Source organism: Rhipicephalus microplus, chromosome 9 (assembly GCF_043290135.1).
Source record: "Rhipicephalus microplus isolate Deutch F79 chromosome 9, USDA_Rmic, whole genome shotgun sequence".
Classification (NCBI taxonomy): Eukaryota; Metazoa; Arthropoda; class Arachnida; order Ixodida; family Ixodidae; genus Rhipicephalus; species Rhipicephalus microplus.
Window position 1 is genome coordinate 28373480 of NC_134708.1, and position 23249 is coordinate 28396728.

At 43.7% G+C, this 23249-nt stretch overlaps 2 protein-coding genes across 2 annotated transcripts; one reads left to right on the top strand and one right to left on the bottom strand.

The window, feature by feature from the left end:
- The first annotated feature begins 1117 nt into the window (after positions 1-1117).
- LOC119164951 (uncharacterized) lies at positions 1118-6140 on the top strand. The gene is made up of 4 exons (XM_075873393.1): positions 1118-1304; positions 2621-2742; positions 4328-4533; positions 5531-6140. The coding sequence occupies exons 1-4, from the start codon at positions 1289-1291 to the stop codon at positions 5745-5747; spliced, it is 561 nt and encodes a 186-aa protein (XP_075729508.1). The 5' UTR covers positions 1118-1288; the 3' UTR covers positions 5748-6140.
- Positions 6141-7106: 966 nt separating this feature from the next.
- Positions 7107-23041, bottom strand: LOC119163646 (threonylcarbamoyladenosine tRNA methylthiotransferase). Its single transcript, XM_037415686.2, has 11 exons — positions 22720-23041; positions 19660-19761; positions 18825-19055; positions 17385-17505; positions 16359-16462; positions 13110-13276; positions 12175-12320; positions 11552-11612; positions 10235-10354; positions 8464-8610; positions 7107-7431 (listed from the first exon to the last, which is right to left on the bottom strand). Exons 1-11 carry the CDS (start codon positions 22874-22876, stop codon positions 7123-7125), a joined length of 1665 nt encoding a protein of 554 aa, XP_037271583.2. The 5' UTR covers positions 22877-23041; the 3' UTR covers positions 7107-7122.
- Between the last annotated feature and the right edge of the window lie 208 nt (positions 23042-23249).

The following is a 23249-nucleotide window of genomic DNA, read 5'->3' on the forward strand; positions in this document are numbered from 1 at the left end:
TTGAAAAAAGTGAAGTTCTTTGTTGCGCGACAAGCCCAGCCGCCCAGCAGGAGAAGGTTTATGAGAGCTACGACAATGACTCAAGTCATGACCACTGCAGTCCTAAGTGCACAAAATAAATTATTTAAAACATGTTAAGTTAGAATAACTCATTCAAATTAACAGCATTGCAAATAAAAGGCTTCAAATTAAATTTCAACTAATGCTTTCTTTTACTAGCGATAACAAGTTGCACCATAACTGTGTCAGTTGAGCTAAGCTTCACTTTTGAGAAGTTTTTGTTCGGTGAATTGAAGTTCGTTGAAGTGAAGGTCATTTATATAGATATGCAAGCTCCAGCCAATGCCTCCTAGAAAATTTATGCCGTGAACGTGAGCCGTGAACGTGCCGCCGTACCCTCGGATTTTACCCTCCCCTCCGGTACGGAGGCGAACGCCTTTGGCGGCCGCCCCTTGCGAACGCAGCAATGCTCTCAGGCACTGCGCCGTGCTCCCGACCGGGTTGCAGAAATTAGGTGCCTTTTCTCATCTTCTAACCACTACCACCACCACCAATGCTCTCACAGTTGCCTCCGAGCAGCTGTGGTGTCACGTGACAGAGCTGCGGTACTGTCATGTGACTGAGCCACGGAGGAAGGAACTGTGAGAGCATTGGTGGTGGTGGTAGTGGTTAGAAGATGAGAAAAAGGCACCTAATTTCTGCAACCCGGTCGGGTACTTTCCTTACTCCGTGGACTGAGCGGTACGGAGGCGAGCGGTCACACGCGGCGTAGTAACAACACGCAACACGCAGTAAGAGGCATGGCCTCCGAGATTTTGCGCTGGCAGGAAGCTCCCAATTGAAAAGAAAGCGACGTTCCAAGCATAGTTTTTCTAGGAGGCGTTGCTCCAGCAATCCTTTATTATTATCACAAAAACCGAAACAACAAACACTCAGGTGTGACCAAACCAAATACGAAACCGAAACTTTTGCCATATTATAAGCACCTTAAACACGCGGTAAATCGCGTACGCTATCGCTCGCAGTCTATGCAGAATTTTTTTTTTTTGAGTTGCGATTAGTGAACAAGTAAACCTTTCTACCGAATAGTAGCTGCGATAGTGCGGCGTAGTGCGGTGCGGTCATCTTGTTCCATGTGGTCACAAATGGTCACAACCGTCTCAACCAGTCTCGAACAGCGCCAGTCGCACGTTAATTGTACGGAGACTAGACATCAGCGAAACAGCAAGCGCCCGCTCGTCCTTCTCTCTTATTTGTTTACTTTCACCGTGGTTGAAAGACAAGTGCCATGAATTCCACAACCGGTGAGTAGTCAAGGTTTCGTAATGCCGGCCTTGGTTTTTTTTTTGTAGCGTGCCACCTAAGTTATTTTTCCGCAGAAACGTGTAGTAAAGCAACTGAGTTGCCGAGTACTGAGCACAAGTTGCTCTTGAAGCTCAAAGTGCATGGATGCATTGGGCGTGCTCTGGAACCCACGACTTTCGTTGATATTTAGTCACGCTGCACTGCTGTCTTCTCCTGCGGACAGCTTCTTAGAATTCTACCACTCCGATAATTGTTGGGGTTTTGCGTCCCTAAACCATGACAAGATTAAGAGAATCGCCTTAGCTGAGGACGCTGGAAATTTCGAACATCTGGGGTTCTTTAGCGTGCACATAAATTTAAGTAGATACGCGCGCTTCTAGCATTTCGATGCGGGCGCCGCAGCCGGGATTCGATCGTGGGACCTTTCGGTCAGCCGTCGAGCACCCTGACCTCGAGACCCTGAGGACGGCCTATAATTATTCCTCCCCCATTTTCACGCTATAGTTCCGGCCGACCAAACGGTCACCACATGTTTTAATCGGCTTTTGAAACCAAGCAATTCCGCATTATTCGCTGTTGTCAAACATCAGTTTATCGAACGTAAAACGCGCAAGCGCTGTAGAGGCGTACGTATCTACGCATTAAATGCGATAAACTTGCGTCGGAAAATTCTATGCAAATGCTAGACACAACTACAACAATTGCAGACTGCAAGTAGGGGTAGCACTCGAGTAAGCTTGTTGGTTTAGTTAATGCATCATTGCTGAGGTATATGTGCATCCTTGGCTGATTCACCAAGATTCTATGGGTAGGGTCATTAATAAAAGAAGGAATTGAATTAATGCGATCGAACAAGCTGGTGCAACGAGCGAGAAGTCTTGAGTGGCCTGGAAGTGAAGGATGGGTGGAGGGAAGGCAATTTGGTGAGCATAAGAGAACTCTCCGCCCATAAAAGATGCCTTGGGGACTTTTCAGTTTTTTTTATCTTTCTCCTTAAAAGCAATTACTTGCTGGTAGGGCAAGTGGGTCACTGAATACGCAGCATTTTGTTGAGGTTGGCAATTGTGTCCGCAAATGAAAAATTTGTGGACACATTCGCCATTGCTAAACTTTTCCAATGAACTAGCTTCGCATTTGTAAAGTTCGTTCGAGCGACGTAGGGATTACAGTTCCAGCAGAAGCGCACGTAACTGAACAAGAGGGCAGTCGGTGACAGCCTTCATTTGTCCTGCATCTGAACTGTTCGGCACATTAGAATGAAAACAATTTGTCAACCTAGATACTGCATCTTCAACAGTATGTGACTGTCACGCAGGCATCAACGTCGAGCAGTTTGGTTCCAGTGCCACCGCATCTCATGCTGAAACAGGCTGGGATAGTTGTCAAGAGCGACAGCAACCTATTGGAGCAGGTCAAGGCTTGCAAAATGGTTCGCAGGTAGGAATGTGCTAATATAGATTTTTGAAGCTATGGAAATCTGAATGGAACATTGCTAGTCTTAAATGCAGAGTGCAAATTAGGTCTGGGACACAGACGAACAATTATAACTTAAGCTCTGCAGTTTGCTATTGTGAACTCACAAGCCCATCAACAATTTCTCTTAAGGAAGAGTGCCAAAAGCAGAATGAATGAAATCAATGAATAGTTTTTTAATGTAAAACGGCTGTTTTTCCAATTCACATAAAATTACGTGCATAGATATTAGAATCGCAATTTTTTTTACAAGAAAATTTTAGCACCATAAGCCCGAATGTAGCATCAGGAATAAATACGGGGATTCTTCACATGCACACAAAAACTCCATGTAGCTTGAATAATCTTTTATGGCCTGGATATAGTGTGGCTCTCTCAGTGACATAAGCTGTTGCGCAGGGTAAGCACTTGCATTTCCGTACTATCTGCAACTGCAAGGGTAAAATTTGTGATACTTCTGCACTAGTTTAGTGTTTATTTAAGTGCAGTTAACATTTTGAAATATTCATAAACTCTTTACAAACAGTTTTGAATTTATAAATAATAGATTCATTGTTTGCATTTAGATGTGAATAATGTCAAAGATGTCACAAGTTTTTATATTGTACTCCCAGGCCATCTGTGGCATGGCCTCTCAACAGGGACTGCTGCTGTAGCAGTTGCATTAGAAAGCATTTGCTTCCCGGTTTTTGGCTTCAGTGGAGGAGTCATTCGTGTGATTTACTCATTCTGACATTTGAGTAGCACAATCACTTCCTATTCAATCAACAGTTATAGACCACTCCACATGTCGCTGTCTTTATTCTCCACTGAATATATCTTTTAGACTTCTATATATCCTGTGTTTAGTCATTACATACCATCATCGTAAATCATTGGTTGCTATTAACGCTCTTACTATACCTGATGCCGCAATTTGGACGGAGCTGGCCTTTACACCATTGAAAATATATCATCGACCTTTGATGTGAATACTGAATGAAATAGGGCACCATTCCACTTAGCGATACTGACACAGTTTTTTTTTTTTTAACTGGAAGGCCAAGCCTTGAAGAAAACTGTATTAGTGCACCTTGAAAAAGTAATAACAATGTGTTTTTAAAAGCTTGTTTCGGTTCATACTGTACCCTGACGTTTCAACTTGGTGCAAACTGCATGTTACGTGCTCTTGCTTGATATTGTGAAATTTCTGGGCTGGGCTTCGTTCCTGGCTCCGTTGTCGATGCACAAGTGGCCATTTTGAATGTTCTTGATGATGTACAAGCGGCCATTTCGAATGTTCTAGTGCCCGATGCCATCACAACTAGACATACATACTGGTGCATCACCAGATTTAATGCTGTGGTTTGGTGTCACGCCTGTGTTTATGTCAGTAGGTGCGCCATGCAAAAACAGACTCCAATGTTAAAATAAAATGTCGGCATTTAGCGACCTTCACACTTGCCCAGGGCCGTCTCCGTATCCAGGAGATTCACACCGAAGAGTAAACACAGTTTTGAAAGTTTGGGTCTGTACCCTTTTGACATTTGTGATTTCGTAATATCGACAGGCTCGGAACGACGAAGGCTGCACGCCCTTGGGTGATGCGTTTGCCATTTGCCAAGCCCTGGGGCTGACGAGAAGCGAGCTCGTCAGCATGTCGGTGCGGCAGCTGAACATTCGGGTGCGCACGGCCCACCTTGATGGCCAGCAGACACGTGCCCTCAAGCACCTGCGACGCATGCTCAAGAACCGGGGCTACGCGGCAATCTGCAGGTATGCTAAGTGCGAACTGAGCTGTCTTGGTATGACGTGATAGTCATACCTAAACACTCATGCCTTGTTATAACAAAGTTGCATCTTACGCGAAAATAAGTTCACTTTATCCGAAAATTCGCTTCCGTTACAAAGATGTATTTACACTATTGCTATTGCACGACTATTTTTATTTACTTCATTACAGCTGATATTTCATTTTATCCAGGTTTGTTATATCGAGGTATGAGTGTGTATGCAGAGTCTGTTTGTAAAGTAATGAGACTGGGCCAAGTAAGAAGAATGTTTTTTTATCCGATGGTTGCATATATTTATATTCTTGAAAATGTACCCTTTGAGTGCCGATACAGTGGGTACAAAGTCGTTCCCACCTTACAAAGGCTCCCTGAAAGACGGCTACGGTGACCTCTCTGATATTGCGATAGCCTGCTGAATGGCGGGACACTGTACCATTTCTGACCTTTTTGGCTTATTTTGATTTTTGAGGCAGAAGTCTGCAGAGTCCACATCGGGGCCGATGCTGTCCTAATACAGCCTTAATAAGAGCACAGCGGACTTCTTGCTGTTCTTTAATAAAGCAGTGAAGACTACGAAATCGTCATACTAGCTGCACTATCTCCAAGCTCAGTCTCAGTGGTGATATTTCCAAAAGTGGGCGTCACCATCAGGTCACATTATGTGATGCCAGTGTCGCGACGTGCGGCATGTAGCGCAACATTGCACATGAAAACTACATAGTTCATATAAATTACCTCCAAAGGTATATCCGCTGTTGAAATTTCATGGATGACGGACACACATTCATGGCAATTGATCCTGCTGGCTATCTTGGCAGCAAGTATGTGTTACTATGCTTAAGATAGCTTACCTTTCCAGAAAAAATAGTCGGGAAGGCTGCGAGCAGATATCAGATTTTCCCTAAATATCGTGGATTTCGGGACACATCTTTCGGAATGCCTTGCATGTATCGTATTGTGCTTCTTTTTTTACAACATAGGACACGTCGAGTCGAGCAGCGCGGATACCTGGAAGAACAGAAGGAAACGATCCGCGCGCACATCGAGGCTCTGGAGGCCGAAAACGACGAGATAGCCGCGGATATAGCACGCGTAAGACGAGATTTTACTGGCCTTCTCGCGTGGTGCATCGAACACCGAATGCTGACGGTGGAAGAGATCCAGTTCTTCGAGGGTCTTCGGCGAGAATTCGAGTAGATGGCATTTTTTAACGGCAGTGACTTTTAGTCTCTGAAAGTCCTTGGTCTTTAAGAAGGCCTTTGGTCCCTCTCTTTTTTTCATCTGTAGGTTTGATTTACTGTGGAGCTGAAGTCGGAGCAGAGCGCTAGTTCTAAGACTTTTTGTGTTCGGATAATGTTGCTTGAGTTTGTGCCCAGGGTGACGCCACATTTTAACGGTTGCATATTGTAGTCTTCCGCACTGTTTGGCAGTGTCCTGCTTATATAGTGCAACTTCTACCTTTGCTATTTCGTAGTTGTGACGTGGCAAATGTGCGTGTGATGCAAAGCATTTTCACATGATGGTATTGTATGTTTGTGTTAATATAAAGGAACACATGTATAATATGGTTATTAAAATGTTCGTTCTATACTTCTACTGCTATTGGATACAAACTCTCATGAAAGGGTCATCCCTGCCAGCTACCCACTGTGGTTGCTAGGCTTATAAAGGACGTCCGTTCAACTTTCAGCTTCAGAGTTTACCGACAGTCTGCCTTTGGAGGCAGACTGTCCACATCTAAGCTCACAATGTCCAATCTCGGCATCTAAACCTAAAGGAGTTTTGATCCTATCAGACTGTCGATGGGAGCGAAATGCTAGCACCCCTATGTGCTTAGATGCCAAAGATGTTCATAATTCGTGAAAAGTCCCTCGCTATGATGTGTCTTACAATCATACCAAAGTGGTCCAAAATAGTTAGAATCACTTCTCCGTCTGCCTCTCTGTCAGAGTCGACTTGATAAACATGACCTTTGGAGCATTTACATCCTGAGAATACGCATACACAAATGCCATGACCACGCCACTGCAGTCCATTTAGCACTGAACGGCACAAAGGGGGGACTGTGGTCGACTGCATTCTTTAAAGAAGCATGCAATTGAAGTGGCTCATTTGGCATCTGGCCCATTGTACGACCTTTGATCACTATTAGGGATGTCTGGTGCATGTTTGAGTAATCTGTAAAAGCATGTGACATGCACATACTAGCATCTCAAGTACTAGCATGAGCATGCAATAGTATGTCGCATGCTATGACAGTTACACCGCCGCATCTGGCGTGATTGTTACAGCTGGTGGCGGTCCCACCGGCAAGTATGTGGGTGGAGTGCATGGTTATCTGCTTCACCTCTACCTTCACAGACCTGCGGCACTGTGGTGAACATTTTGAACTGGCCTACTAAAGTGTGCTCAAATTGAATACTTGTGGTGCTTCAGAGAAGCTGGATGTTAGTATGGAACCTAATTTAAGAAAACAAAGAAAAAAGCCTAATAATAATTTAGCATGTCAACCCTTCTTCAGCACAATCTAACAACTAATAACACTATCACAAACAATCATGCACTCTTGTTTTTATTTCAAAACAAGCCCTTGTGTGTATGCTATCACGACGCCAGCCACAGCTACTAAGACAGCTGTCACGGCCACCAGTAAGCAGTGTCCCGAGCACATGACGTATGATTGCTGCACTCGCTGGCTCTGGATGGTGTCTTGACTCGGCTTGATGCCCGAGACCTGACCTTTAGGAAGTGGCTTGGGAAGCATTCGGTCAAGTGCCGTGTTGATACCGACGACGTTGCAGTGCATAAAATGCTTTCCGCCGCTGGTGATTTCGACGTCCACCAACTGCCCCATGTACTGGTCTTCCATGGGTAGCAAAATCTGCGGAGGCAGGGTAGCCCACATTCCTTTGGGTTCGCGAATCGAAGATACAAGACCCTTCATCTCGCTGCAAGCGATAGCTTTTTCTTCCAGGAGAATACCCTTGTATCGGTGGCTAAACGCACTTAGCACTATATTGAGCTTCGTATGTGACAGACAATATAAGAACCAGCCATTTCTTTCTATGTCTGTGTTCACACTTTCTCAAGACATACTTACGTCAGATAAGAAACGATAACTTGCGAACAGCTTGGCCTCCTTAGTTGTATTTAAACGAACTTTGAAGTTGATATGTTATAAGGACTCTCGAACGTGCTTGGACTGCAGAAATGCAGTATACCAGTTTACCCACTGCAGTTGGAGATTCATACATATGGTCAATTGCGTTTTTGTAACCATGGTTCCACAACTTTGGTCACTTATTTGCTTGGAACTGTGGTTATAGAACTTGGTTTCATGGTTCCTCTGTAACGACGGTCACTCATGTTTCTGTAAACATGGTTACAGAATGAATGCTGTACCATGGTTGCGTGTTTCCCAAAAAAGCAGTCACACTCACGTGGAGACACAATTAAAAAAAAGATGTTCGTGTACAGAGCCCTAAGCACACCACATTTTTCAATAGCACACGCTGCGCATATTATCAATTGTTGCTGTGATTGCAACTGCTAAAAGAACACGCAGTATATTATACACGCCTGTTTTAGTTACCCTTATTCCCATTACTCTTTGTTTGCACAAATGTTCACCTGAGTGCCTAAAGAGATGAACCCCAAGGTCTTTTGAACACTTAACAAAATCTCACCACCTATGTATTTCTAAACATTACTACACTCAAACCTCACTATAATAAGGTTGCACCTTACACTGAAATAGGTTTTTTATATCTGAAAATTCATTATAAGCCTTTATTCCTAACTCTATATTTATATTGAGACTATTTTTCATTTACTTTGTTATAACCGATATTTCGTTATGTTCAGTTTCGTTACATCGAGGTTTGAGTGAAGGTGCATAAGTAGAATGGCTCACCTGCTCGTAAAACTTGTTGTGACCAACCAGGTGCTTCTGGTCGTGGGCTCTGTCGGTCACGAGGACTGTATGTCGTTCGCCGACACGATGGTTGTACGGTACATACGACTGGAACAGCTCAGACAACCGCTTCGTTCTTTCCTTAACCTGCAAGAAGTCACGAGAACATGCAGACACGCATCGACAATCAACGCGTACTAGTGCGATCATAATGCATTTAAGATTCTTTGTCACGCAGTGCCATATTTTCTCGCATATAACTCTCACCGAAAAAAAAACAACAAAAATATATGCTTAAAAAATAGCCGTGCGGGTTATGCGCAATTTTTTTTCTTTCAGGTTATTAAGCGAGTCGGTATATGTGAGGCAATGGGGTGTATAGAATCGGCAATTTACTTAGTTGCACAAAAGCTTCATTAAATTTAAATTTGATCACCTAAGCACGGCAGAGCTGCCAAGATCTTTTACTGACATGGGAACTGCCAGAAGAATGTTTGAATGATACGGCAGTACAAGAAATTGAATTTCACAATACAGAAAAAAAAAATAAACTGGGAAGGAGGCTTCATGTGAAAAAGGGCGTTTCCGCTCCACTCACGTCATGTCGAACTGTGTCTGAATGCGGCATACCTTAAGGTAATGCTGCTGCGGCTTCTTCCCAACGTGCTCAGTTTTTGAGTTCTCAGCAGCCTGAACAGAAGGGTGTTTCGGCTTCCCTAACTTCTTTGGCTACATGTTGGGCAAATCATTCTTTTCATATTTAGTGGGCGGATGGCAAGTGGTGGAACTCGTCCAATTTATGTGGCGCATAACTGTTTATGACAGGCCACGACTACATGGCATATCGTGACGACATTAGACGCCGACAAGCGCAGACCCCAAGCCGCTTCGCCACTGAAATCGGTTTTCTTGAATGTGAAATCTGGCGACCGCGGCTTGATCCTGTGCCGGCAAAGTGCTTTTAATAGTGGTTGAACATCAGACAGGATAACCGCTGGTCATTAAGGGTCACTAACTGGATTCCCAGGGAAGGCAAGCGGGTTAGGGGGTGACAGAAGGTTACCTAGGTGGGCAGATGAGATTAAGAGGTTTGCGGGTATAAATTGGCAGCAGCAAGCACAGGAACGAGTTGACTGGCGGAACATGGGAGAGGCCTTCGTCCTGCAGTGGACGTAGTCAGGCTGATGATGATGATGAACATCACAAGTGAACTTAAAACGAATTCCAGTCAATGCACTGTGGTAATGTTGGATAAGAAAACCTGTCGCAGCTATTCTCCCACCATGGCTTGTCATCGAAACCTCGGATGCTGCCCAGAGTAGCATGATGCTACTATCATGTTCACTGAACTGAACCACTGATTTTCCACTTGGTGTGATGAATGTGTGATGTCAAAAACCATTGCACGCTGTAAAACCAAAAGAGCCGTGGTAAAAAATCCCCAGCAGAAGGTTATATTCGTCAGATCAATCTTCCTCTATGGCAGCACTGAAACCTTGTTACAATGAAATCATGGATAAACATGGTTCATTATATTGAAGTTCAATATACATGGTGTTCTCTGGATGTAAAAAGTGAAATATTTTGTTATATTAAAGTATGATATGAAGTTTAACTAATTATCATAGATTAGTAATGTATGAAAGCAAGACATACAAATTGGCGTGTGTTTATGTGTGTGCATGTGCATGTGTGTGTGTATGTGTGTGTGGAACATGAACAATGTAGCAGTGCAGATGCAAATTCGTCATCAGTGTCGTGATCAACTCACTATGTGCGTAGGAATTCGTTTCATGCTGGCCGCAGGGGTGCCGGGCCTCGGATAAAACTGGTTGATGAAGAGCGAAGGGAACTTGTAGTCTCGAACCAGCTGCATCGTTTCCTCGAAGTCCTGCGTGAGAACCACGTGCGTCAATACAGACTAAGGGAGCACAGACGTGCTAGTATTTCTAGGCCAGAAAAAAAAAATGCAATGTCGAAAATGTTGCATCAGTAATTTACTCAACACCCCACAAAAAGAGGCAAATGCCAATGGCAGTTCCTTATTGGCACCAGTCTTGGTAGCTTAGCAAACACTGCATTGCATCGATGAACGTGGAGACACTGGTTTGATTCCCACATGTTGCATTCAGATGAAAAAGAAAAGAAATGTAAAAAAAATTACGGCAGCTCTGCACTAGTGGAGTTGGGTGGTATTCTTTTGCTTTCATTGAGATCACAAAAGCCGATCCTGGCACCCTTCTCGGCCACCGCCTCCAGTACCTGCAACTGCTATCGCGCGAAGTAAGACAACGAAACGAAATCAATAAAAAAAAATACCCAGGATAGAATACGATGTGAATCCAGGCGCACGGCGTGGCAGTCCAGTTGTCTACCACAGAGCCACACCGGTGCTTGAAACTCCATCGCGAAATGACCCTACGCAGGCTTCACGGCTGTTAAGGAATCGCGTTAACATGTGCGATAAAGCGCTTCTGAAGTGTAACGTAACAACCTGGTGTCACGCAGTGCTAATTGTATAATGAGTGGGTCGCTGAGTGCTTCCAACGCATTACAAAGAGGTACAGACATCATTCTTCATTGTCGTCAGCCGCAACATCAGCATAGTGCACATAATGCCTTACAGGTGTGTAGAGTGTATGACACTTCTCCAAAGAATAACAAATACTAGTGGAACAGGGCATGTCTCTCTATTTTACAGTGATTAATAGCGTAGTAGGTGCCATGCTAGTGTACTGGTACTAATAGTTTCTCCAAGAGCGTTAAAGAAATGCCCTACAAAGGCCACTCTTCTGGCATTCCCTGGAACTGTGCTGCACATTCCACGCAGGTCTGGCAGTTCCTCTTTTTCTTTCTTTCTCTTTTCTTCTGTATCAAATTCAATTCAGGCTTAAATTGGCTAATTTTGTTGTCAGTACTCGTTTTATTGTCATCCGCGTGGACAAATCAAAGCCGATGTACAGGGTCGAAAAGTGGCCAACCAAGCCTCTTGTGATAAAAAAAATGAACAAAAAAACAAAAAACGAGCTATGCTGTTTACAAAACACGTTCTCTGCATTTTTAGCATGAAATATACATGGAAACTTACTTCTTCGGTTTCTGTGGGAAATCCGCATATGATGTCTGTAGCAATTGTGATTCCTGGAACACTGAAAACAGAAACGAGAGGGAGCGGGGGACATGCATGAAAACTAAATGCGAAGTTGCAAATATCGCTTAGCAGTATTAAGGAAACAAAAAAAGAAATAGAAGTTATTAAAGCCATCATACAAAAAAAGAAAATGTTTTAGCTACATAATTAACCACAAAATATATATTTAGCTTTTTTTCATTAGCGCAAACTGCCAGCAAGTTTTAAGGGTGCAAGCCTAAATTTTGTTGATGCATTAGAAAAAAAAAATTGGCTCTCACATTTCTAAACATGTTTAAAGGTAAGTCTAAAGGTTGCACAACTTTTGAAAAACGTCTCGGTTCGATGCTGAAGCTGGAATGCCAAAACAAGCTGTCATTGCCATCAATAGGCTGTTGCGACACTGAGCACAAGTTGCCATCATTGTGCAGCAACGAGGTTAGGCGCGACATAACTTACAAGAGCACTCGAGAAAAGCATGCATTTCGCTTCACCCGAACTCTAATAAGACGACGCGAAAGCAATCCGCAAGTGGTGGAAAAATATCGGAAATACCTCAAGCAGGCTCGGACGATACCTACGCTTTCCGTAGGTGGTCCACCACACTGCGGAACTGGGCGACCGTGTATTCCCTTCGCATTTCGGTCAGCACAGGGTCGCTCCCAGATTGCACGGGGACGTGAAGGAAAGAGTACACATGGGGATTGTTCAAGATCTCAGCCATGTCCTGTCGAGAAAACACACAATGCGCTCAAATTGCAAAGCGGTGTATATGCCCAGTGGACGCAGCAGCTGTTGTCTATGACGAGTTGCTCTTCTAGTTAGCAATCTTATCAAACTTTTCTTTCTAAATCAATAACTTGCAGGTGGCACAATTATACTGCGTGAATAGTGGAGGAGATAGGTTAGTTGCTGAAGAAGTCGCATTAACTGCTTTGTCTGTCACCCACTTCTATTAGTTATTTTTAGGGCACTTGTAAACAAATCATCGCCAATGTCAGTGGAAACCATGAATCATTTCAAATCGCTTTACCTCGCATTTGTTGTGGTATCGCAATGAATATACTCATACTTACTAAGAACGCCGGCTCGGCAGTAGGACTACGATAAATGTCGTTGAGTTACTGTGTAACATCAAGAAGTATACTTGCCGTATATTGTCCTACTGAATAAATATTAAGGACGCAATCCTAATAGCTGTAAAAAATACTAAGAAGATAGGACAGGATAGGGCACCCTATCCTGTCCTCTTTCTTCTTTTTTTTTGTGTATTTCGGTTATGTCCTCAATATTTCTTCAGTACGAACCAGCTAGCCCAACAACATGTTCTTGTAAGTTATGTTGTATTGTCTCGTTCAGTGGTACTATACGTGCCAAACTAATTTGTAACAGAGGTCCCTTGTCAAGCTCTATGGCCTCTAGTCTGCTCCTGCAAGAATTGAGGACAAATAAACTCCAATTCAATTGAAAAAGAAGCTTGAAAGATGGACAGAAACGCCTCCACCTCCATACTCACCTCCAAGTGGTCAAGAATGTAGGGTGGGTTTGTCATGCCGAGCCGCAGCATGCAGCCCTCGGGTATGACCTGCACCATCTCCCGCAGCAGGTCGGGTAGTGTGACCCCGATGTCTCGACCGTACGCTCCCGTGTCTTCCGAGGTCAGCCAGATCTCGCGCACGCCTTCTGCGAGATTGAACAAGGACACCAATCGGTTGTGCCTTAGTATCGACATTGAAAGTATAGTGTACTTCAAGAAATTATTTGAAGCGTTCCGAATGTTGAGTGGGGGTGCTCGAATATGCGACTTCGAAATTCCGATTGAATAATACATAACCCAATAATTCGATTCGACCTTCGAATAGCCAGTATTCAAAGTTTTGAATTATTCGACAAAGACGAAGATTTGAACGCTACAAAGGCCAATGGTTGAACTTTTTACAGCTGGGGTTGCTGTAACATCGTTACTGTGGGTGTTTTGTTAAATCTTTCACTGACATTCTGCTTCAAAAGTGAGCACATGTTTATTGTAAAAGACGTCGCGCCATTCTGAATGTCATGGCTCCATAAAAGAAGGCCAGGGAGCATACTAGGAAACCGTCGTACCGCTAGAATAATAAAAAAAAATAACCACCACATAGCTCGGAACTTGTCCAGGGGCTCAAGAATACTTCAATGAGCCCCTCATACCAAAGGTATCCCAACAGTTTCCAACATTTCAAAGAATTATCCTTTGGTGACCCTTAGAACTTATGTTTTGAACTGCAGGAACTGCTGTAACAACCCGGCCAGAGAGCCCTAAACTAGGTCACGTAGAACAGCTTGTCTTTCTGGATGACAGTTTGTAGTCCTTGGGCAGCAGTCACTCGGAACATTCAGCACCATGTATCCCCTGCCACGTTAAGTGCTCGAGAAGATGAGCAGATTTAATTTCTTCATTCTCTCTATCAAGTTTCACTATACCTTTTGAATTCGATATTAGATTCAATGTTCATCATTTTTGCCTCCACTATTTGGCATTATTCAATTCGAATTTAAGATCAAAATTTTACTATTGGCACATCCCTACCATTTAGTATTTTTTTTGTGTGTTTAGAAGTACTGGAACTTCAATTGCTAAAAGAGAAAAGAAATGTGGGCAGCTTGAGAAAGACCACGAAGCTTGTGGTCTTCAAGGTTGACTCAAAATAAATTAGAATTAGAATAACTGACGACATGGAACTCAAGCATCTCAGCTGGGTTAGATTAAATCTCAGTCTTAACTCCTCTTGTCTAAATAGTAATTAGTACCTTCCTGAGCTTGCCTTCATAAGCCTCATTGTGAATTTGACTTGCATTGCTTAAATGAAAGGAGTACTGACACAAGATTTCGAGGCCAAGATAGCGTGCAGAGATTGATTCCCACGAAGATGCGTATATCATCTGCCAAATATTTACAGCGAATATATTTTGGATGGTATTTAAAATTAATTTTGAAGTTTGCAGGTGTGATTGACTTCATTCCGCTATTGACACCCTCAAAGGGGAAATTTTGGACCCCTACATCTCTGATATGACCTCACTACAGCAAGTCATGAAGGTGTCATAGCCACTGTTATGAAATAAAGTTCGGGGAGCATGCTTTAAGAGTCGTGTGAGAGACACTTGTTAGGACCGCAATGAAGAGGATGCCATTGCACTGCACACAAACATATATTTCAACACAAAAACTAACAAGATACATGATACACTGCATAAGCTGAAAGCTCAAAATGTCTCTACAAAAGAGTTCAAACCGTGGAACGCTCACAGTTAATGAGGGGGTGAAGTGGTGGTGGCATTGTCCCTCACAGACCCATTCGACACGACGCGGCAGAGAAGTTCCTGTCCTGTTTTTCTGCGTCGTGACTGCTAGGTGCCAGGAACAGGAGATTTGTCGTTTTAGAAGTTCCTCGGACGTTGGTGCCCAATCAGGTTCTCCAAACAGATGTTGACCTTCTGGACATTCATGCTCGACCAGACCAATGCGTCCTCACTTCTCGCGCTCCTCGCTTCCTCCCTTGGCAAACTTGGCCTGTTCTGTTGCTTTTTTTCCCCCCGTCCACGCACCATGTGCAGCGCAGCATCTAACATGCGAGACCGATCCAGCTGATGGGGGCGTGCTTTCACGTTTCTATAACAACTTCGTCGTCCTTGTCTTTGTCGCGTCGATGGACTCCACCACAACCACCATTTTTCTTTGGCCGCGTTTGCTCCAGCAAACTATTACTCGGCAGCTGCTCGCGAGTCTGTGGACACGAAGCACGAGTTGAACGATTTGTGTTCGATGACATTGCTGTCCCATTCCCTGTTTGAAAAGATTCTTGATGCAAACCGCGCAGAAGTGCGTCGCATTTCTGTGTGCAAACATGGTCGAGCATGGCACCTGCTTGGCGGTGATTGTTGCACCAGGTGGCTTGTCGTTTTTGAAACTGAAACTGACACTGGTTGGTAACAACGAGCCTGTAAATAATTGTCTGTCACGTGCTGATGAAAACGATGTGTCGTGCTATCACTAACAGGCCCCCAGGAACACACTGCAGCAAAAAAAAACGAGAGGCCAAAATCCTTTGTCAGTACACTTTAAAGTAGTCTTAATAAGTTCGGACGATCTAGATTGAATTATACTCGATTGAGAGATACCATTCTCGGCCATGCTTAATCACTTAATTAGCATAATTAGACCCCATGGAATTCTGGAACGCACCCTCCGACGCCCCCATCAAAGCGCCTGAAACCACTGGTTGTAACTGTATAGAATCGAGCACATTTTTCACAGCTCTATGTGGTGGATCGCTCGGTTTTAAGTGTATCAGGTGGGTTTGCTTCAATCAAATGCAACTTAATTAGTGCTACTAATACAACCTTAATTTTCACCAATAAGACATTTATGCTTTGTTAGGCTTAATTACAATCATTTCGTCAGAAATAATTGTCTTCTTGTGCTCGGCCTAAATAACCTTATTGTGAATTTATCTTGGATTGCACACTTTTCGTGGCCGATACCCGTTCCTGATGATGATAATTTTCTAGCGATGCAAACTGTCATAATGAAAAGGTCAACAGCTCCGTCGTTAAAACGAAATAATGCAAGTGTAAGACATTGGATTGGTCTTCCAAACTACATAGCACCCATTTCAAATTAAAAAAATATGTTCTCTATGATGCAACAGATATTTGGCTCTGCTGTTTATGTAGTAGTTCTCTACATCTGTATCGGCACAGTGTGCATCAGTTCAAGCAGATTTACCTTCGAATGCCTGCTTTGCCCGTGCCACCAGTTCGTCGATTGAGTAGCTGCCCAAGTCACCGCGGGCGTGCTTCGTCTTGCAATAGGTGCATCGATTGAGGCAGCTGAAAACAATGCGGAACTTAATACTGTCTTGTTCATTTCATCGCTGCCGTCTCACGTGAAATATTCGTGTGCAAAAGTGGCAATGGTGCCAAAAACAAGACCACAGTGGAAGGAATGCAGTAACGTAGTTCCAAAAATGCACACTGAGGGGGCGCTCAAGCAGCATGAGTGCGATATCACGGAGCAAAAATAGCATCGAAGTCGCGTGAAGAAGAAAAAAAAATCGCAAAAAAACTTTTAGTTAAACCTAAACTTGTTCATGCTTCATTAGTTCAAGGAGGGGACATATGTAACATAAGCCATTCTGTTTGAAAGCATCTTTTATATTAGTAACATTAACATGGTATCTATTTTAACATTGATTTTAATAGCACTGCACTCACTCGGTGAAACTTGTCGCTGAGCTAATTGGTACACTACCTTCGTCTCTTCTTTCTTCTAATGGTGGTTTAGCATCTACTTTATTCAAAGTGCTCTATGCATACAATTCTGACACCATACAAAACTCCCCAGCCCAATTTATATTATCACCATACTTGATTGTCTCCTCATTATATTTACAAAGTAAGCGATTGAAATAGTATTTTCGTTCTCTCGTGGAGGAAGAAAAGCTTTGAACCTCTGTAGTTACTGCACTATACATTAGAGTGATAGTGATAAGCGATGTACAAGGATTTTCATGGGAGCTTCTAGCTACCACAGCCTTAACTTTGAGATTTCACATTCTGATCTGGGACTTGAAAATTTGTTTTTTTTTCCAAACTTTACTCTAATGCATGCGTCACATTTTAGAAATTTCTCCTAGAAAATGTCCTCTCATCAATCTAGTAAATATGAAGAATGAAACTTTGGTAAGTGTCAATGGGCGATGACTATGGCAAGTTAATACGGTAAGTCAGTCTATATGATATGCAAGAGTACCCTGTATTGATGGCAATAATCTCGATAAGCGGGTTGCGTCGAATCTTCGGCAAGGTCAGTGGGGCCCCGCCGGCTTTCCGTCGGCCTTCCTTCTTGGAACCCAGGAGCCGAACGGAGTTGCCTGTCGAAAACATATTTGTTTGACTGTGCGTAATTCAGCTGGTAAAATAGTTTCTCTCAGGGATATGTGTGTAATATGTGCAGTCGCTACAAGTAATACGCCATCGTGCAACTGTTGATGATTCGCAGGTTCAATAGGGCGTGCGAAACTTGTGGGGAATGTAGTTATGAATGCAAAGAATTTTATGGAAGTAAACTGAGTTTCAAGAAACAGTTTTTAGGTCAACCTTGAAAAAAAAAAAAATCTAGCGATGTTTAGTAGCACAGAAAAACAGTCACATAAACTGCAACCAAGATGAAATATACTCTAGAACAATAATTGATTTGTTAAAGAAGTGTGGTGTTTGTCTGAAGCCAACCATGCTTGCTCACTTGTTAGCAGCCCAGCCCAGCACAGGCTAGCACTTATTAGCAGTTGCTCTTGACTAATAAATGCTGGTGTTGGCTGATCACTTTTATAAAAGCATAGGAAATCAATACAAGTGTACTGCTTTGGCACTGCCTCACTTTATCAAATGCATTGTGCACTGCATTTTCTTAAAATAAATTTGTAAAGAATTCTTTTTTGCTTCCATCACTCTTACGGTGAAAATGCAGCTGTTTCTTTGCTGCAGCAGAAAAACAAAATGTCTGCAAATACTTAAAAGAGGCAAACAAAGATGCTTGTAGCTTTCAGTGAAGGGTAAACCTTCGATAGTGACGGCAAGCATTAAAAAAAAACTGAACAATCAAAGCTCCTTTTTTTAAAGCAGCATGGCATTAAAAGCAGCATGGCATTATGTTCCCAACAGAAAGATACAAGTAGGGTTCAGTCTACAACTATGAGTGCTAAAATGACAGAACTGGTGCTCACAGAGATGCCATATGAGGTAGTTAAGTGTCTATGGGGACACGCTTAGTCTGGCATGTTATTTATTTATTTAAATATACCTCCAAGGCCCAATTACATTCGAGTAAGAGGGGTTACAATGAAATGATATGTAACTTGTGAGGAACAAAGTTACAATGTTCTAAACAACCAAGAAAAATACAACAAAGTTATTAATAAAGTATGTTAGCAAAACTCGACATCAGATACAATGACAGATTAAAGCAGACTTAAGAAAATCAAAACACAACATTTATGAAAATAAACGGAGCTTGAAAGTTAAACAACAAAATAACCATTTTGCTAGGATTACTATCAGAAACGACATCAACTGGAAGATAATTCCAGAATTATGACACTGACGATAGTGACACTGCAATTATCACTACGATTACGATGTTGAAGCCGGCTTGAAAAAAAAAAACGGACAAGGCGCAGAAAGGTGCGGGCACCTTTGAGGGTTTCCTCAACCACCTCAACGACGCGGTCAGTCTGCTGCACGCCGACGATGCTTAGGCCGCGGAGGTATCCCGCGTTGGGCGCCGCCTGAGAGACGCATCCCGCCACTACCACCTTCTTGTCCTGCTGCAGGGCCGCCTCGATGGCACCCCGGAAGTGGTCCTCGGCGGGGTTCTTCACCGTGCAGCTGTTGAGCAGCCACAGGTCCGCACTTCTGGCATCGTCTGTGGCAACGGCCAAGGGTGGAATTGAATTCTGAAGCCGTTGTTGCTCCTGTCTGACAACTTGCTTCTAAATTGAAAACAAGCGCAGTGATAACCTAAGCAGAAAAACATCGCGCTTCATTAGAGTACCAATGGACAGAAAGCAGTGATCTTGAAGCAAAGGCTATAGTGACATTTAATGCCAATACTGGTCCAAATTAATCCAGAGCGCTGTTCTGTGGTGTGCCTCATGTAGAATTCTCGATACATAAACTGATTCTTTACAATGAATAAGTTTACTATAACCGTGTTGCTGGACTCCCACATCATAACTGTACTATATATTAATTTATGTGTTAACTTCTTTTTTTTCTTCCATTGTCCACTGAACACTTTATTGTGTTACGCATATAGTTTTACACACTGGACTATTGCGAATAGTGCGGCACAAACTGCCTAGGAAGTCTCAAATTTGACCCCTGCTTTACCTAAAGTCTCTTGTGAGAAAATTAAGGTGTTTCAAGTAAATAAATATAATAATGTTTTTCGCAAAGATGTGGAGACACTTTTCAGAAACTGCCACTTATTCCCGCCATGATTATTGATTGCCTTGCAATGTCCTCACCGACGATTGTGTATCCTTTGGCGGCTAGCTGACCGGCCATGTACTCGCTGTCGGAGCTGTTGTGGGCACAACCCCAGGTTTTCACGTGAATCTTGTGGGTGCCTGAATGTGAAAGAGAAGGTACAGTAAGGTGTCACTATAACCAAGTCTCTTTCGAAATGAATATACTTTCTTTACACTTAATATTCCTGATAAGTAGGTATTTGAAAAATGCCTATATTGGTGACAAACACTTTCATATTCACTGCAATGTATATGGCAGCTCATTATGTCTGGGTTTTTTACATGACGCACCGGCTCTATCACAGCGTACGTGCAAATATAATAATTGTTTTTTATTTACTTCAGAAGATGTGAGTGCATCTTCTCAACATATGCTAATATATAGGCAAAAGTATTTTCAGATTTAGTTCACATATGCCGATATTGGCAAAAACACTTTCAGATTTGGGTCACACATGCTTATATTGGTAAAAAAATCTTTTCAGACTTACTTTACATATGCTGATATTGGGCAAAAATGTTTTTAGGTTTACTTACAATATGCTGATATTGGCAAAACGTTTTTAGATTTATTCCACGTATGCTTACACTGACAAAAACATTTTCAGATTTACTTTGTTGCATGTGATAACGTTCTATATTTGGGTTGCTTATCTCCGGCTTGATCTGCACAAAGCATGAGTTATTCAGCTTTCTCAATTTCCCTAGTGTTCCTGATGGCTGGCGCGTCACGAACAATCTTAGACACATGTCCAAATCAGTTTCCTGCTTTCGATTTCGAAGCAGTTTAAAAGGGCCCAGCTACACTTTTCCAGCATGGTCAGAAAACACCGCCGATCAATAGTCGAGGGTCCTGAGAACACGCGAGCCAAACATCATAATGCAGCACGCAGCCTAGAATTTACATTCAATTTTCAAAGTCAGCTGAATTTTTCCCTCTTCTTTTTACGAATGATGCTACATACTCGAGTGATCACACCATACACCAAATTTACAGCCATTGGCTGATTTGAAGGCATTGTGATCTTCGCAGTTATTGAGGCAGCTGTAAAAAGTTGCCACGTACCAGCTCACGATCACACTGAAAGCAAGCCGCGTGTTTGCATTAAAAAAAAAACGAAAAAGTTACACTATCACCGGTCAAAGGGGACCATGTGTGGGTGCGAAGCAGTGGGCGTTAACGCTTGCACTGGCACTCGTCGCAGCGTTGCTCAGGAGAGGAACCTGGGGAGGCGCACGACATGCTGTGATGAACCAGTGCTTCCTATGGGAACATGCAAATCGCTGCTAATGGGCAACGAGAGACAGAAGACTCCTGTAGGACACAGAGACCTGCATTCCACATTCAGCTAATGCGCACGTTGCGAATTTATATTGTTCAGCAACACACAGGAGAAATTTCCCACCGGCAATACACTGGAGGTCAAGACCCAGTGCCTATATACACAGGGTGGCTAGTGAACGGTTCTGCAGCGCCAGCAGTCGGTTTGTTTATTTTTTCATTAAAGAAACTCGTTAGCAGATGCTGCCTGCATCGGCGTTTCGCGGTAAAAGAGGGGGGAGCGTAGGAGAGTAGTGAGAAGGTGAAGGGACGCCCATGCGCAATGGTGGTGTAAACTCCGTTGGTAGGGATGCCGAGGAGAAAGAGAGCTGGGAGCGAACGTGGGCTAGCAGACGCTGCCTGCGTCGTCGTCGCGAGGCGAGAGAGGGGGGCAGCGCAAGAGAGGAGAGCGGGAGGAGACGCGCATGCGCAATGGGGGTGTAAACGCCATGACCTACTACACTCCTGACCTGTTCAGATAGCGGGGTTCCTATGGGAGCGCGTGTCCCCGCTCTCGTTCAATCGCTCGCCGTAGGTGGCGCTACCTATAACCTGTTCGTCTGTTTCTTTACGGTTGTTTTGTAGGCGCTGGTATAAGAATGCCTGCATTCTGCAGTGAACTGGCGGCATATATGTGACTATTTCTTCCCATACATTGCTGGTTAAGCAAGGTGTTCAGAGCGCTTGAGTATTTATAGCACACTGGTTGACAAACGTGGGAACCCGTAGATTTACACGATGTAGGGCAGCCTATGCGTGGTCGCGTGCATTTTATTGCAAAAAAATTCTGAATGTCTTTTAGTATTATTATTTCTGAATAATTCTAAATTTTGGATCATAAATACGCACTACGAGTGCTTTGTTGGTCAAAATTTGACCACAAAGAGTGAAGATGACGTCAGCGAGCAGGTGCTGCCTAGCGCCACGCCGCTCGTAGGTTACGGCCCTAGCGGCAGAAGGTATGAACTAGAACGTGGGCGCTGGAAGAGGTGCTCTCTGGGCAGGTCAGGAGTGTAGTAGGTCATGGTAAACGCAGTTGGGAGGGATGCCTAGAGGAGAGAGAGGATCGCGCATGCTCTGTAAGGGTGCTCACGCCGCACACCGGATTGACCTCGACCATAAGACGCTCCGCGTCTAAATATACTGAAGATCATGACGCGCGCGTGACGTAACTTCTGCCACCACTCCCAGCTTAGCTTCGAGCACGCTCGTCGGGGCGAGAGAACAGAGAAAGCAATTACAGCAGGCGACAACCTTGTGTAACTTTGCTCGTACCGGACGGATTTTTTTTTTTTTTTGCAGCGGTCAATTCGTAAGCCATTTGGTAATTAATTGAAAAAGTGTTGCAGAGCCCCTTTAGTACTTTGTTCCTTTTGGCCTTCGTGTCGATTGATATCTAACATACGTTGTTACAAAAGCCAGTCAGAAGTCAACGTTTCTACTTCACTCGTGGATTCAATGTACCTTATCCTACCACTGTACTGATAAAGTTCATTAACGAAGGAGCATCTAACACCGGTGTTACAGGATGACTGGTGACTGCCATCGATCCCGATCGGGACCAAATTTTTAAGCTGCGACGTACGTAAATGCAGCGTACGTAAATGACCCTATCAAGTTTGTCAAATTCGATCCAGATCAGCCCCTATCGCGATCAACACGAAGCGCATGCCACCGGCACAACACGCCACATCTGCTGCGCCAAGGCGACGACTGCAAGCGAGTAAGCATCTCACCTGGCAAGAAACTGTCGCCGCATGCATCAGGAGCATTTTTATGCCTCCTGGCGCGAGGAACGACTTCGCTACGCGTCTTTGGCAAGAAGACATCCTCGGCCGATCGTACCACGTCCTCGATGTCCTCCACGAAACCACTGGGACAAATTTCGGGCATCGTGACCGTCAACGTGCGCTGCGGCGGTGCCGAGCACAGTCTCGCGTTTCAAAGGACGATCGGGGACCGCGCTAGGGCGCACGACCCGCCTATGAGACTCTCCTGTAGAGTCGGCGATGTTTTGCTAGCGTAAATAATATAATGGAATATCTTTACTGCGACGATTGTTTAACGCGTGGGCGCCGCCATCTTGTATACGTGGCCAGACGCTCGCCCGTGTAGACGTCTTATTTTGACGTTTATTTTTATTAATGCAAGTGACGTATAATTGTTTTGTGCAGCACGCAAAAGCTAAGCCTCTGAGATTTGCAACTACTGCAAGAAGCAATCGTTATTGAAACGCAATTTTAGACATTGTTTATTTTAGACAAAA